Raw genomic sequence first — 16,601 nt, 5'->3', positions numbered from 1 at the left:
ATTGGGGGAACGGAACGCTGGGTTCCCGCCTCGTCTCTACCGAAGAGGATGACGACACACTCACAAATGCTGCTCCAAACAGTGGCATTGTTGCGCTGGGATTCTGAGTCACGTGATCGTTGAGCAATAGACAGGCTTGTTCTGACATGAGGCCAAGGGTTTGGTCAGAAGTGAGTATTCTGTTGATTCTAAAAGTAGGAATGAGGAAGTCGACTGGAATTTGATTGCGTAAATACTGGCATCAACAAGGTGCCAGACTGTCAACAAATTCCTCAGCTTCTTTGATTCAGAAATATAACTGTCTAGCCTCTCTGCGGTGGTACTGTTGGGAGTTGAGATGTCGCATGGCGTCTGGTTGGTTCCTGCTCAGTCGCGTCTGTCTCCTGCATGGTACAATGCTGCCCATCTACAAACTATCCCTCACATTCCTGGGCTGCAGTTCCATTGCATGAGGCGAGGTCTAGTGGATCGAGCTCTTGCCCTGAGAGCAGAAGATCGGTGGTTCGACACCCACTTGCTTCATACCAAAAGACTTTAAAAATGGAACTTTTTGTTACCCTGCCTGGCGCTCGGTATTAAGGGAATAAAAGGACTGGTCGTCTCGGAGTCATGTACTGTGTCGGAGTGAGGTATCCATGTTGAAACGGGGGCATGGTTTCTCAGTGAGCTAGCACTATAGAACTGACACTAGTACAGGCGCGCGCACACACACACACACACACACGTCTCTACTCTATATAAGTGCAATAATTTTAACCCGACGTTAAACCCCATTTCACCTCACCACACATACGTCTTTGAATTAATGTCCACATATAGACACAACCTCTTCCTCTCACTGATAGTAGTTGGTATGCTGTGATAAAACCGGGGACTCTACTTCTCATTCAGACCCCCAAACAACAATATCCGAAAATTCCCAATTTAATTCCAGGTTTCTGAAAATGAAGCGTTCCCCTGGCTCCTTTCTATTACATGTATATATTAAAAGACAATTTAACAAAACATCATAATATTTTCATTTCCGAGAGTTATTGCCAGTCTACCGGTGAAGAAAAATTTGATATTTTGATTCCACGACGGTACAATAAAACACATAACAGAATGCCTGGAGATAGCAACTGCACAACCCGCCACTATGTTTAAAAGTTGAATTCAAACCCAACGGCAATAAAAATTCAAACCAGCGTCGTTTCAAACAGTAATCTTTTCAAGAGCTTTAGATCATATTTGCGCAGCTATTTGTCACCCATATCAATTGAAATGCATGACTAGCAGAATTCAAATGCTAACGCGGTTTCAAAGCGTCTCTCGACTGTATGTCCGAATAACACCCCTATACCCTTACGGTGGTATTCAATTAAGCTGTCAAAATCCTGAAGAACTGGAAACGCGCGTCTAACATTACAGTACATACTACTCGACAAAGGAGAAGGTGTGTATGACATACGAGTCGAGTAGTGATTACGGTAACGAAGATTTTCTTCCAATTAAAGCCGACATCTGTTGCCAACAATGTTAACCAAACGTACACGTGTTGTTGCCTTGTTATGAGACCGCATCTCATGTGATGCAACTTTAAACGGTGAAAATTAGAAATGACGGCAATCCATGTTTATTCAGGGGTCCCCCGAGTAGCTCGCAATTTCCAGTGTGACATCATGTGTATGTGTGTGACGCTCTATTTCTACAAGCGTTGTTTGAAATACGGAACGCATATGCCACTCGCAAGGTGAGGTGAAATGGGGTTTAGCGACGTGCATGTACGTGTATGTGTGGCTGCTTGTACTAGTCCGGACTGATGCCGATTTATAGTGCCATCACACTGAATTTAACATGAATACCCCACTCAGACACAGCATTCTGACTCCGAGCCGACCAGTCCTTGTTTTAGCCCCTTAATGCCGAGCGCCAGACAGGGTAACAACAAGTACCATATTTTAACGTCTTTTGGTATGACGCGGATGGGGATGGAACCCCGGACCTGCCGCTCTCCGGGCGGACGCTCTACCATTAGACCACGGAGTCGGTGCCATTCGCAAAGGTACGCAATTCGTATCTTAGACTTAAAACAATGTCACCTTAACGTCAAAACACCATGATATCTAAGACAATTTTGAAAATAGCCAAGATACTAACTTGCTTATGTTGTTTCAAGGCGCAGTAAGCAACATTACGGCTACAGCTCCGCCGAGTCGCCGACTGTGTATAATCTGGTCTAGGCCAGTCAAACCAATGGTTGACAGCATGAGCACCGGTCGTAGTAAAGTGACACATTGTCAACCAGGTCATACATATTGTAACAGACCGACCTTCACTGCTCTTTCGACACGCATGGGGTACTGTGGACATATTCAGCCCCGGAATCCCCACTGGGAGATAAGCTTGGGAAAGTGTACCCAATCTTCCTGAGAATCCCTAATGGGAGATATGCATGAGGAACGATGGACCTATTCTGCCCCAGACTCCCCACGGGGAGACAAGCACGTGATGATGTGAGCCTCTTTTGCCCCACAATCAAAGGTGGACTAAGTTTGAGCTGAATAAGCGTATGTAGTGGCGACTTACCCGTGCCATGTCATGACCAAGGGGCCTGGTTCAACGTTTGATGTCACAACGATTAGTAGCGGATTAGTAGCAAGGCAGTATACCAGTCAACTCTTTATAAAATACAAATACTTGCACCTCATATACTGATGACCAAAATATCTTAAAAGATGATACTTGTTTATACCCTGCCTGGCGCTCGGAATTAAGGGGCGGGTACACCATAAAGCCGGCGTTAGTCTGGACACGCACGCACGCACGCACGCATGCACACACACACACACACACACACACACACGTCGCTGTATAAGTACAATAATCTTAAACGCGACGTTAAACTCCCATTGTATCTCATTTCACCTGACATAACGTTGTGTTCCTGATAAATGGTGTGTTTTTTCTGAATACCAGGTTTCATCACCGACTTCCAGAGATCCATTCATATAACTTACACGGCTATCTTGCCTTATACGCCCTGTGGAATCTGTTTCGTCGGATAATCGAGACTGGTTATTCTCTGGCGTTGACGTTTTATTTGTAAAGTGCACCGGACATATTTAGATGTTTAATTGAAACGTATTTCATGGGCCAGCGTATGCTGAATAAATAAATTTAATCTTTAATTCCTGTTTGAAATATCACAGGAGCCAGTAACAATTCTCTCGTTACGGATTAGCCGATCTAATCTCTACCAGCAGGGCGCTGCCTGGTCCACCTCGACAAGCGGACTAGTCATCCTGTGCCTTGCGTCATCCACTTACACAGTAGGACGTATGTACTAAAGCTGCTTAATCACCAAACACTGGTCAATACCCCGGCAATAGCCAGCGGACGGCTCAAGACGAATGTTTCATGGATTTGTGAGGTGTAAAAGACTGAACCGTACGTCAGTCAAGAGTCATCTTGGACCATCATTAGTCAGTTCAGTCATCTTGGTCCATCGTAAGTCAGTCCACAGTCATCTTGGTCCATCGTAAGTCAGTCCACAGTCATCTTTGACCACCGTACGTCAATCCACAATTATCTTAGACAATCGTACGTCAGTCCACAAAGTCACAAAGTACAGTTGATGCAAAAGACACTGGGTCTCCTTGCAGAACAAACGATATTACAGTGTTATAAACGTAACGGAATCACACATATTGCTAACGTCAGCGTAAAACAACATTCATTCATTACTATTTCCATGCTCAAACATGGATTAATAGTCGCGGTGCTGAGGTCGCTTTGTGCACGATGTCCCAGGGCTCTGATTATGAATATAGCACTACAATCATGACCGCTCGCTACTTCTCAACGGTTCCACGGCTGGATTTCCGATTAGGAGAGTTTAAACTACAGCTGTATTTATGAGAATTAAAACGGAATATAAACCCCAGCAGTGAGCAGAGAAGAAACGGTCTCCGGAGTTGATCTTCTTAGACTTGAGCTGTGGCGCAGAACAATCTCGCTCCAGGCAAACTAACCTACCAGCTGTAGCGTCTGTTAGGGCAGATGCACTTCACGCGCGGACCCAACAGATCATGTATATATACTACTTGAAACAAGTCAAAGAACACCCACATAAGGAAAAACTGGGGTGTTCTTTAACTTCTTTTGTGTGGTATATGCGTGTACTCAACGCGCGGACTCGGAAGCTCTTGTGTATTTGTTTTGAAAAAAAATATAACAAGTTCAAAGAGATGATTCATCAAAATTCCCTTTCCTACCTTATCGACAATATCAAACTGCTGATGTTGCCGTGTGCAGCATCGTTTCAGGGATGTAGGTATTTAGAGGTAATGGAAACGAGTTATATTAAAACTTTCCTTTGTTCTGAAGCCCCCCTGTATTATTAGACATGCTTCGGTTCTAGTTCACGTCATAAATCCAGTCCCACGTGTTGTGTATTAACAAACGTCGCTTAACAGAGTTTTAAAAAAGAAAGTTTGTTTTTTTTGCATGCAGACATCTGGCTGTGGCACGCGCACGTGTCAATCAAAATCAGATTTTGAAGCATGAAATCTTCACGAATCAACTGCTTTGAAATTTAACACGGGTTGTACAAGATAGCGCGATAGTAGTTGGCTTCAGGTCAGACGGAGCCCGGCCGTGTGGAACTTCACAACCCATTCACTTCCGAAATGTTCAACACTGGTGAAGAAAGAGTCACGCCTTTCTTATTTCAGTGTCAAATTCGCTTGCAACAGGAACATGTACTACATTAAATAATGGCTTTGGGGTGACGGTGCCGACACAACTGTGGTCTTGCTGTGTTTTGTCTGTCAGAAGATACATGCAGTAATACGATCCACCGCAAGAGGGCGCCACTGTTCGAGATGGGCGGACCTGATGTAATACTTGTGGCGAGCATGTGTACTCTGTTGTCATCGAGCACGTGCATCTCGTGAAATGCGAGCCACGTTCAAAGTGAGGGTACACAAGGTTATGAAACTGCAGCTTGGATCTGAACTGTGAAATTTGTAAACTGCAGATTGAATCTAGGGTAGTGGAAAAGGGTTATTAATCGGAAATACGTGTAAACATATCGCCCTGTCAAAATGACTGAGTTGGCGGAGCCAGCCATGGTTGTCAGGGAGCACGTGCGTCTCATGACATTCGCAGCTGTGCAAGGAAGCGGTATAAATCAATGTCATGCCCCACTTTCAAAAGTCATTTCCGTGAAGCGTTTCCTACGGTGTTTTAACCAAGCATATTTGCAGATTTGTGTTCTCGGATGAACTAAATATACCATGTACAAACTGCCGATATCACTGAAACCACACACAAGTTATTTATACAATTGTACACACAACACACATATCACTGCCGACGCATCTCACAGCGTCACTGTGATAATTCATCTAATTCTTGTACTCATTTGATAGTAGTCAGAAGCTGGGAGTGTGTGTCTGTGAAGAAGGGTGGTATTAAACCCCTGTTCGTGTTTGTCCCAACACAAAATGAGTAAAATGGTCTTCACACTGATGAATGAACGAACTTGGCTCTAAACTGCCGTTCACTATGGCTCGTACAGTGCGCATGTAGTTAGTTAGGCAATTGTGGCCATTCATTTATGACATAATGTCTACAACAATGAATAAATGTGAGTCAATCTCACACGAGTGCTGTAATCAAGGTATAGAACAGCGTGAAGGTATACGTCATAGCTATACGTCATGTCGACGTAAGATACAATACGTCATTTCGACGTACGAGACTATTGAATAGCTATACGCATTTAATTACGCATGAACGATACGGGGACACCATCTTTGAGCCACCTTCTGAACTCTTCTTTATATGTTATTATACCAAGAGAATAATGTCACCTTAATTATACCAAGAGGAATAATGTCACATTGATTAAGAGAATAACCACAGCGAATGTACAACGGCCTCTTAGGGGTAATAAACATAAAATCAGCACATAAAACCAAGATAAACATGACACTTACCAGTTCGTCAAGAGACTTGAGGTCACATGTGATTATCTGAGGGGGTGGTTCCCCTGTCGCTATCTCCTCATCGATCTCCTCTTCCATCTGCACGAGGGTGGGGGCTAACATCCCCAGCTTTGCCCCCACCCTCGCCACCTCCAGGAGACACAACACAACACTCTTTTCATTTTTCCTCATTACGAGATCCTCGGTTTCAAACCGCACTACATCAGGAATACCGAGATGGACACACCACGTTAAGAAGTTGGAAATGTTGTCGCGCGACATGAACGTCCCCGGCTTGACGTTGTTACGGTACTGAACTCCGGCTTCAGGGACGTCCCTGACGAAGTACGACTTCATCTGGACGACCCCTCCGTGTTCACGACTTAGACGGTAATGTTGAACAACTTCGTTGGCATGTCGACACAAAAGTACTCCCGTTTCCAACTCCTCGAAGAAATTTTCAGCGTTGATATCAATTTTATACAGCGCTTGGAACCATTCGGCTAAATCCTCCTTCATGGCAAATAGATAGTCATCGCTGGTTGTGAATCCACGCAATGACTTGGGCTGAAGTACAAGCAACGTGCCCATGCCGCTACTGCCATTCCCAGGGCTACACGATTCCATGCTGGCTACCTTAGAACACACACATTACACATCGATAACGATCTAGCGTCGTTAAACAATATAGTATACATACTACAACCAACCATACCATACCCTCAACACACAACACACGTCGATATAGCAGCCCGAGGGTACGATCCCAGGTCACACCCCCGCCTTGAAAGCCGTGGGGAGGCGGTGGGGACCCATAGCAAGGCGGTGTTGTATTCCTCCATTCAAGAATCCACCCGCTTCACTCCGAGTCTGTCCTGAGTAACTCCATTTCACATACAGCCCGACTGAACGAGCTGCTCACCTGTCAATTGCTGGCTGTACACTCGCAGCGGAGCGTTTGTTGGTATCACGTGACCCGACGATCGCTGAGTACACACTATGACCGCAGGGTTAGGCGGTAATACGGGGTCCCCCATACATTAACCCCTCCACACCCGGCTGTGCCGTCCCTAGCCCCAACACTGCTGCATCAATGAGGTAATTAGCAATGCTAAACGCATGACGCGCTGTGAGGCAATATGGATATTCATTAAGGGAATACCAATGACTGTTGCGGCCTGACCGTAGCTTGGCAGAGCGGATTGACGCGAGAGTCTATTACGGGCGCTTTAACAACTTTGGTGAGTGAGTGCGCAGTGAATCATATTTTCCCCGCGTCGCTATGCAGGCGCTGACAGCAATGTGCTCACGGGGCTTCCGTTAAAACAAAGCATGCACTGGGTGATATAGGGTCAAAGGTCCCATTACAGCTGTTTACACATGTAAACACCCCGACGTACATGAAACGGAGAGATTATAATGTAAAGCTTTGTGCTTAACATAAACAAGAATATACTCAATTTGATTAAACGTTTGGGAGGGGATGTTTTTTGCCATTGCAAATTATTTAATTTCCTGTCATTTTCTGGAAATAAACTATTTCGTATAAAAAATCCAGCCTAAATTGATGGGATTGTTTCTATATTTTGGCTGTTTCAAACATTTTTTATATTATGAACACTGATGCTTATTTAAGGCTAGTTTTTAACATTCTGGATCACCAATTTATTGTCATTCTGTATCCTTATTAAATAAGCGAGAAAGGAAACAGCGTTTATCAATTGTATTGACCTTGAACGTGAACGTGTTTTATACTGTCCTTACTTATTGAACATGCATGACTGGATTTGCGAGAAACCTGTTTGAAACATAAAATTTCTAACCCCTTTTGACATTCATCTTCACCTTCATCGGCATGTTCATCACGTTCACATGACTGCTTACTCAGAAGGAACACTACGGATCAGCTACCTGCTGCCTGGATACGATCGACACTGCTGTCGGAACGTTCCATCAACAACTGCTGTCTTTACCCTTTGGGTTGGGTTACTTATCGAGGACGTGACTGTTGTGTTGGAGTGATTAACCCCTTATTTATGTTGTTTTACGAACTCATGAATGTTCCAGCTTTATGGCGTCGGTCTGTAAATAATCTAGTTTGGACCAGACAATCCAGTGGTTCACATCATGAGCTTCGATCTACGCAGTTGAGATCGTTGGTTGGTTTGCTGTTCAACGCCGCACTCAGCAATATTCCAGCTATATGACGGCGATCTGTAAAAAGTCGAGTCTAGACCAGACAATCCAGTGATTGATATCATGAGCATCGATCAACGCAATTGGGATCGATGACATGCATCAACCAAGTCAGCGAGCCTGACCACCCGATCCCTTAGATCGCCTCTTACGACAAGCATAGTCGCCTTTTACGGCAAGCATGGGTTGCTGAAGACCTATTCTACCACGGATCTTCACGGGCCCGAAGACATGCATCAACCAAGTCAGCGAGCCTGACCACCCGATCCCGTTAGTCGCCTTTTACGACAAGCATGAGTTCTAACCCGGATCTTCACGGGGAAAGACAAGCATGAACTGCTGAAGACCCATTGTAACCCGAGTCTTCAAGGGGGGGTTACCCCTTCTTTTGTGGGTTCATACTTGCGATGCAGAAACTGTGTTGTATGTACCTTTGTAACGAGGAAGCTTTGGTATACCCTCATTGCTCAGGTACTTGCGGAACGGAATGATTATAGTGCTCTCCGCAGCCGGAAGAGATTCCACAGAGGATTGTCTCCCCTTTTCGGGGAGAGAACAGATAGATCCCTTTGCATTCGTGACCAACTCGTGTTATTCTGGGACAAGCCGAATTGCAGGTGACGGAAAGGGGCGAGTGGTGACGAATGATCCCTTTGGCACGTTGTTTGTACCCCGTGGGGTTTCAGGGACCGAATAGATCCCCAGTCACCCTTGTTGGTCGCAGTTGGGAAAGCCATGTTTTATTTCATTGTCCTTTATATAAAAACATTACTGATAGCCTTTTAACTACATGTGCGAATCTCTGTGATACTTTTCAAGTTTTATCTGATGTTAATAAGTTCTCTTTTATTATGTCCAATGAGGAGTTGTTGTTTCTAACGGCGAAACCTGCAAACTTTTACTTGAAAAACGCAAGAATATTTTATATAATGCATAGATTTACCTTCGTGATATATTTTACCCTTATAAATTCTACTTGTATTTATTTTTATGTGACCTCGTCTCTCATAACTCATATTGAGTTGTTCTGTACTTTTATCTATGTTCTATGTATATATGTATGTAGTATGTTGTACAGAAGTGAGACGTAAATAAACAATTGTCTGTCTGTCTGTCTGTCTGGGATTCCGGAACATAGGACTCCAGTAACCCACGTTGGTCGTTGTTTGTTTAATGCCGCGCTCAGCAATATTCCAGCTATATGACGGCGGTCTGTAAATAATCGAGTTTGTACAATCCAGTGATTGACATCAGGAGCATCGATCCACGCAATTGGGATACGATGACATACATTAACCAAGTCAGTGAGCCTGTCCATCCGATCCCGTCAGTCGCCTCTTACGACCAGCATGGGTTGTTGAAGACCTATTCACGGATCTTCACGGATCGTGACGGCGTGATGCCATGCAAGACTATAATGTGACATGCACATGGCAACCGGGGAATCGAACCCCGACCAACAGTCTGATGATCTAACACTGGTGACATTCGATCTTGTCGCCACTGTGAAAAACAAACGAAGGCACATTGCACGAAACACTCCAATGTGGACGTGATGCACTCAGCCGAAGGCGTGACGTCAAAGAGCGTGCTTCCTTGTCACGCCCAACTGCGCACATTGTTACGCACATTCCACTGTCTGGAAGATCGATGTGTCTGCTGCGGTCGACAAGTCAGCAACTAAAAACAACCTTGCGTCTGGGAAACATACGATCACAGATGAGGACTACGTGTAAAAAACACCGTATTATCTGACAGGGGTTGGTTGGTTGGTTGGTTTGTTGTTTAACGCCGCACTCAGCAATATTCCAGCTATATGACGGCGGTCTGTAAATAATCGAGTCTGGACCAGACAATCCAGTGATTAATATCATGAGCATCGATCCACGCAATTGGGATCGATGACATGCATCAACCAAGTCAGCGAGCCTGACCACCCGATCCCGTTAGTCGCCTTATACGACAAGCATAGTCACCTTTTACGGCACGCATGGGTTGCTGAAGACCTATTCTACCCCGGATCTTCACGGGTCTGACAGGGGGAACGGGGTAATTTATTTAGGTGGGGGTGAGGTGAGGTGAGGGACGGTGAGATTGGTCTCAGTTTGAGACCATCATCATCGGGGGTTCAGGCTCGCTGACTTGGTTGATGCATGTCATCGATCCCAATTGCGTGAATTGATGCTCATGATATTAATCACTGGATTTCTGGTCCAGACTCGATTATTTACAGACCGCCGTCATATAGCTGGAATATTGCTGAGTGCGGCGTTAATCAACAAACCAAAACCAAAAAAATATTCCTTGAATACTTCACAACATTATTAGCACCATCTCATTTCAAACTTCTCACAGTCAGATGATTTCGTCTGCCTGGAGCACATGCTAAAATTCCTCGTTTGTTTATCCCACTTGCCGCATCAACTTGCTATTGCACCCCTTTCGAGATTCGTCCAAACTGTATGTCGTTATCATGCTTGAGTTATGTTTATTTATGAAAGGGGTAAACATCCACCACCTTTGTCGTGTTCGACTGTGACTCTTTAGCTGTCCATAGCGACGCTGAGCCAAACACACTCACTGTGGACGATTTGAATTAAATGCAATGGTGGTGCACCTCGATTTTGCGGCCCTTTCATACGCTTATCCAGAGAAGGGGGATGCACCCTGCACACACACACACACACACACACACACACACACGCGCGCGCGCGCGCTCACGCACGCACGCACGCACGCACGCACGCACACACAGAGGCACATCCACGTTTTTCCAAAGAGCTGTATCTTAAGTACCAGAAATAAAGTTATCTTACTTAAAATATATATCTACCAAACCTAATTGAGGCCAGAACAATGCTAAATTTCAGAGCTAGGACTATATCCGTGCTTGCCTTCGTCACCAGAATCAGTTTATCATTGATTCGAATCTCAGATTTGCTATGACAGAGATACAGGACATGATCCCGATCCTTAGTCCACGACACTGCCAAGACTGCTGTGTTTCTACATCACAGAGGAATGCGTCTGAGACCTGTGTAATGATTTCCTTTTCCCACTTTGGACATTTCTCCCACATTAAGCTACCATGCGTCATCTATCTGAAACAGGGCCGTCGGGTAGCCTAGTGGTTAAAGCGTTCGCTCGTCACGCCGAAGACCCGGGTTCGATTCCCGACATGGGTACAATGTGTGAAGCCTATTTCCGGTGTATCCCGCCGTGATATTGCTGGAATATTGCTAAAAGCGGCGTAAAACCATACTCACTCACTCTATCTGAAACACAGTTGAGAGGGACGTTAAACACAACTCAAGACAGATCACACGGACATAATCGCGCCCTGGTATGGATATTTTACTGCCGCTTCTATTAATCACCCCTTATTTGATTTCAGTGGTAAATAAGGATGCTTGTGCTCAAAGAATTACTGGCCAGTAACGTATCTGGACATATGGTTTGAGGATAGAGTGGCATCCGTATTTGATTATAAGGGACCTTTAAGGGTTTTTTTTGGCTTTTTTTGTAGTTTGTTGTTGTTTTGGGGGAGGGGATGGGTAGAGAGAGAGACACAGAGAGAGAGAAAAGTTAAGAAATATACGGTGTGTAATTTCTATGACGGACATACAATATTTAAGTGAGAGAATTTATGGATGTCAACTTCTACATTATGAGGAACGCAACGTTTCGGAGTATAAACTTACTCCTTCATCAGGTGAATGGATGCTATGAGGCAGAGAGCATTTATATGTGCATGTAAGGACAACAAAAGTAAAAAGATTTTTAAAAAAAGTGTAAACTTAACAAGGGAAGCTAACAGTTAATTAGCGCTGATAGGTGATTAGCAATAGGTGAGGTGAGGTGAAATGGGGTTTAACGTCGCGTCCAAGATTATTGCACTTATATAGCGACGTGTGATTAGCAATAGACAAATGGGGGGGATATTTAGCCCGCTGTCGTGGGAAACATGCCCGCCGCAATGGTCAACCCGTTTGCAGCCATCAGTGTTATACTCACAGTATCACCCCCCGGATTGCCTGCCAAAACTCAATAATTTACAGAATGTCCTGACGTAAAACAACCATCACCTGCTGATAACCATTAAAGTGCAAAATCCCAAGGAAGCGTTCATAAAATTGTGAAAGAAAAGCTATGCGTTCGTCCTGAGTTGCTTCCCTTGAATAAACAACTTTTCAGCGCGCAACATGTTCGTACGAGACCCACTGCGCCCAAATAACTGATAACACGGATCACAATTCGACTATTCTTTGTACACGGTTTTTTTTTGTTCATCCATTCGTACTAGTTCATAATTTGTTTTTGGATAAAATGTCTCTCACGTACAACAATATTATCAATTTATTATACGTATGTACAAACTGTTCTTGATAAAGGCGGATAATTTACAGCTTAACTGCTATGGATCTATCGGTGTAAACTTTCAACCACCGCATGTTAATCTGGACATTGTTCGGTTACCTACAACCTGCCGTCACTACCGCTGTAATATTGCTGACTACAGATTAAAGAGTCACCCGCTCACTCACTTTTCTCATCACTCAGGAATATAACGCACGCACGCACGCACATGGTGTAGTGGATATAGCGTCTGCTCGGATAATGAGAGGGGTCGTGGTTCGCTGCTCTGGCCGCGTCATACCAAAATACTTTTACAGATGGAACTTGTTGTTTCCCTGCCTGGTGCTCAGATGAAACAAGGACTTGTCGGTTCTGATGGGGTTATCCATGTCAAACTGCGGCATGGTATATCAGCGGGCTACCACGAAAAAACCGCCATAATGCCCAGTAACGTTTCGGGGAAAAAACTAAGATCAGTGAACAATTAACATATTATATCGAAAAACACAGGATAGGGTTTACTTTCATAAAAGACATTACAACGGGTCAAAGTACGTGGCAGCAGCAAAAAAAACCATATCAGTCCCATGGGCGGATACAGCTTTTTTTATAAGGGGGTTGCACAATTAAGATCTATTTATTGTCTTTGGTGGTAATTTATACAGAAATAAAGATTTTTTTTCGAAATAAAATCTGTATCCGCCCATGTACAATTATAGGTTACAAAATGCACAGATGCGGTTACTACAATATTCAAAGGATGTGTGGCAATACATTTCGTGCAGAAAACACGTCCTGTACTTCTAAAGCTACAGCCAGCCTTCTCGTACATGCCCCGACACGACGAAAGAAGACAAGCTCCTCACAGCGAACCTCTCATTACCGAAAGGTTACTAATGTGCCAAGCGCTCTGACGAAGTTTGGACTGTACACAACCAAGGGAGGTCACTCTAAATCACAACGCTACGTTATACGAGCGCCAATAATTTGCTGCCAGTTACATTCATTAGACATTTATAGTCTGGAAGGTAATTTAAGGTACCGACGTTTACTACAATATCACCAATCAACTCTCAACTCGAAAGGGTGCACGGGAATCACGCACGCACGAATACGGTGTTAGCGTTGGGCGTCTCAACGTGCGTGATTCCCGTTCAACTGTGTCATATGGCCCTGTGACGCAGGTGTAGCATTATGCAGATGGCTGTTTCAATGAATGCTCGTTCCACCAGTGACGAACAGGTCTGGTTGTTGATGAAATATAGTGATAGCTAAATAGACAGATATTTATTCATGCACCGATTGTCTTTAAATGTAATATCCAGTTATGTATGACTGTTTAATAATCTCATACCAACTTTGACTGGAGTAGGTCCGAGAGTTTTTCAGATATTGTAGTAAACGTCGGTACCTTAAATTACCTTCCAGACTATAGTTACAATATGCATTGCCACACACCACCCTCCCTCTTCAAGAAAAGAAAGTTTGAACATAGTGAACACTTTCTTTGAAATGGACAATTTCAAGGAGGAAAGAGTTTGCAGAACATGTTTTATTAAATATGTTAACTGAACATAGAAAACGTAGTTTTCATTATACGTGCAATAATTTGCAAAGTTGTATGTGTATACTGATCCAATCAACTGACCTTAGAACGTGCATCTTCAGTTACATTAATTTGTCTTTGTCCCTGATGTGTTTGTCTCAGGAATTGATTCTTGCAAAGTCAAACTCTTTGTTCTTCATTTCGTTGAGAAAAGTGTATATTCTTCAATGTGATAAACCGTAAATCGCAAAAAGACTTCAAAATGCTGCAATAACAATTCAAGACTAAGGTCGTTTTCTCAAATGTAGAAAAAATCTAGTACTAGTTAAACGTTGTTTTGAGAAAACTCACACATCATCTTTAAAAAGTTCAGCGCCTGCACCAATGTCATGTGATGGTACTTTTTGTTACCCTGCCTGGTGCTCGACCAAAAGGGGACGAAAACAAGACAGAACAAGTAATGGTCGGCTCAGAGTCAGCACACTGTGTCTGAGTGGGGCATTCATGTTAAATTGAGGTATGGTATCTCAGTTGGATAGCACCAAAACCCGGCATTAGTTGACTAGTACGAGCAGCCACACACCTACCTGATACCCCCACCCCACCGTGACATCGAGCTCGCTGAAGTCACCATTGAATGGTCATGCTGAGGTTTACACTTTATTACATCAAACCACCGGATCACACACTTCCATTAAACATTAGCTATATCCATTTGTCATGTTCCGATACAGATCGATCGAGATCTCTTGGCAGAGGGGGCCGGTGGGGTAGCCTAGTGGTTAAAGCGTGCGCTCGTCATGCCGAAGACCCGGGTTCGATTCCCGACATGGGTACAATATGTTAAGCCCATTTCTGGTGTCCCCCGCCGTGATAATGCTGGAATATTGCTAAAAGCGGCGTAAAACCATTCTCACTCACTCACTTGGCAGAGGTCTATAATACACCTAAACACTCCAATTTAAAGTATCAGGATGGTGAAATGAAGCCAATTTAGAAAACATGGAACGCTATCCAGACCTACTTTGGTGTCCGGGGCTATGCCACCAGTTTCTGTTGACTTCGAAACGTATCATGTGGCAAGGTTTCCGAAAGTGTTTATAAATCAATAAATCAGTTTTTATGTTTATGCTTTTCATCACACCCAGCATGTCAAAGGAATCGTTTTGTTTTTAGTTAAGCAACGTTTCTTATAGCAATTAGGCAACTGTTTAGCAGGTTTCAATATTATCAGCAGTTTGATACTAGAAACAGTTTTACTGTTTAGAAAATATAATATAATAGAAATACGCATTGCTTATCTCAAATGTGGCACGTTTAAGGACAAACAGAGATGGCGCTCTGTGATCAAGAAGTTTCTTAATCAATATGAACTTTTTACGAAATTCACCCGACAGTGCGTATGCATCATTTGTGGAAAATAGCATACGTTCATCCAACACACAAACTCTACATATCATCCATGATATATCTGGCATCAGTAAAACCTGGTGATGTTACGTGTACACTATGCCACACCACAGTACCGGACTGTAGAAATCACGTCATCATTGACTGTGAAGGACTCATACAACAGAGAAATCAGATGTACGATAAACTTTCTTCACTGCTGCACATAAACGATTTTATTATTTATTGTGACCAGGATCACATTGCAATGTTGAACTGTTTGCTTGGAAGAGATCACAACACTTTTTGTCGTGTTGATTTTAGCACTTGGATACAATTTGTGTTGGTTGTCTCAAAGTTTGTACATATTTGCAGGTTATTCATCAAACAAAGCTATTTATAACCGTTACTGTTCACTGGCATCTACCTAGAAGGGCATTGTGTGTTTATATGTTTTTGTTATCTGCTTTTGGTTAATAAGAAGTCATTTATGATTTGACCTAATTTACTTTCATATGTACTCTTCAATTAGTGGAGGAAATAAAGAATGTCTGTCTGTCTACATGGAGAGGAGTATGGAAGCGTATTAGTGCAGTCTAAAATAGTTTTATCATCTACTTAGATGATACTTTTATCTCCGTGTGTGATATTATAATCGTGCGTATCGTTATTCAGACAGTGATATTGTCTTGTGACGTTGCGACCCTAGTTGGATACTAACCCCACTATATCAATTACCCACCATAAATGCAGAGATAGACCCACGCCATCCACAATTTATATAACTTCCAGGGGAATTCTCGTTCTTCCGACTAACTATATTCAGAGAATGATAAACTGGGGGCAAAGGGAACTGTACCTCTCAGCAGATTTTACCATAAGTTTAATTTTCAATTGAAAATATCTTAAATTAGCGACATTATATCCCAAAAATGAACTGTACTGGCGCTTAGTCAGCATTCAGAGAATACTTTATTTTCAAAAATATAATTGGATTTAAAACTTTTAAAAATAAAAGAAATTTATCATCCAAAACTGGCTCCCACAGGAGATATCGCTTGGATGAGATCAAGCGATATCTACACTGTAGATATCGCTGCAATGAAATTACATCACAATGCTTTGCAGACCATTGTGACGTC

At 43.3% G+C, this 16,601-nt stretch overlaps 1 protein-coding gene across 1 annotated transcript in view; it reads right to left on the bottom strand.

Annotated features, from left to right (window-relative positions):
• Positions 1 to 7,136, bottom strand: part of LOC124140200 (mucin-5AC-like) — a 112,763-nt gene extending 105,627 nt beyond the window's left edge. Inside the window, exon 1 of the mRNA XM_046507615.2 lies at positions 5,985 to 7,136. Within this exon, the coding sequence (XP_046363571.2) occupies positions 5,985 to 6,599 (615 nt within the window). The 5' untranslated portion in view covers positions 6,600 to 7,136. The remainder of the gene's footprint in view (positions 1 to 5,984) is intronic.
• Positions 7,137 to 16,601: the final 9,465 nt, after the last annotated feature.

The sequence above is a fragment of the Haliotis rufescens genome, unplaced genomic scaffold, assembly GCF_023055435.1.
Source record: "Haliotis rufescens isolate VD_foot unplaced genomic scaffold, xgHalRufe1.0.p SCAF_15, whole genome shotgun sequence".
Classification (NCBI taxonomy): domain Eukaryota; kingdom Metazoa; phylum Mollusca; class Gastropoda; order Lepetellida; family Haliotidae; genus Haliotis; species Haliotis rufescens.
This window is presented reverse-complemented; position numbering and strand designations above follow the sequence as displayed.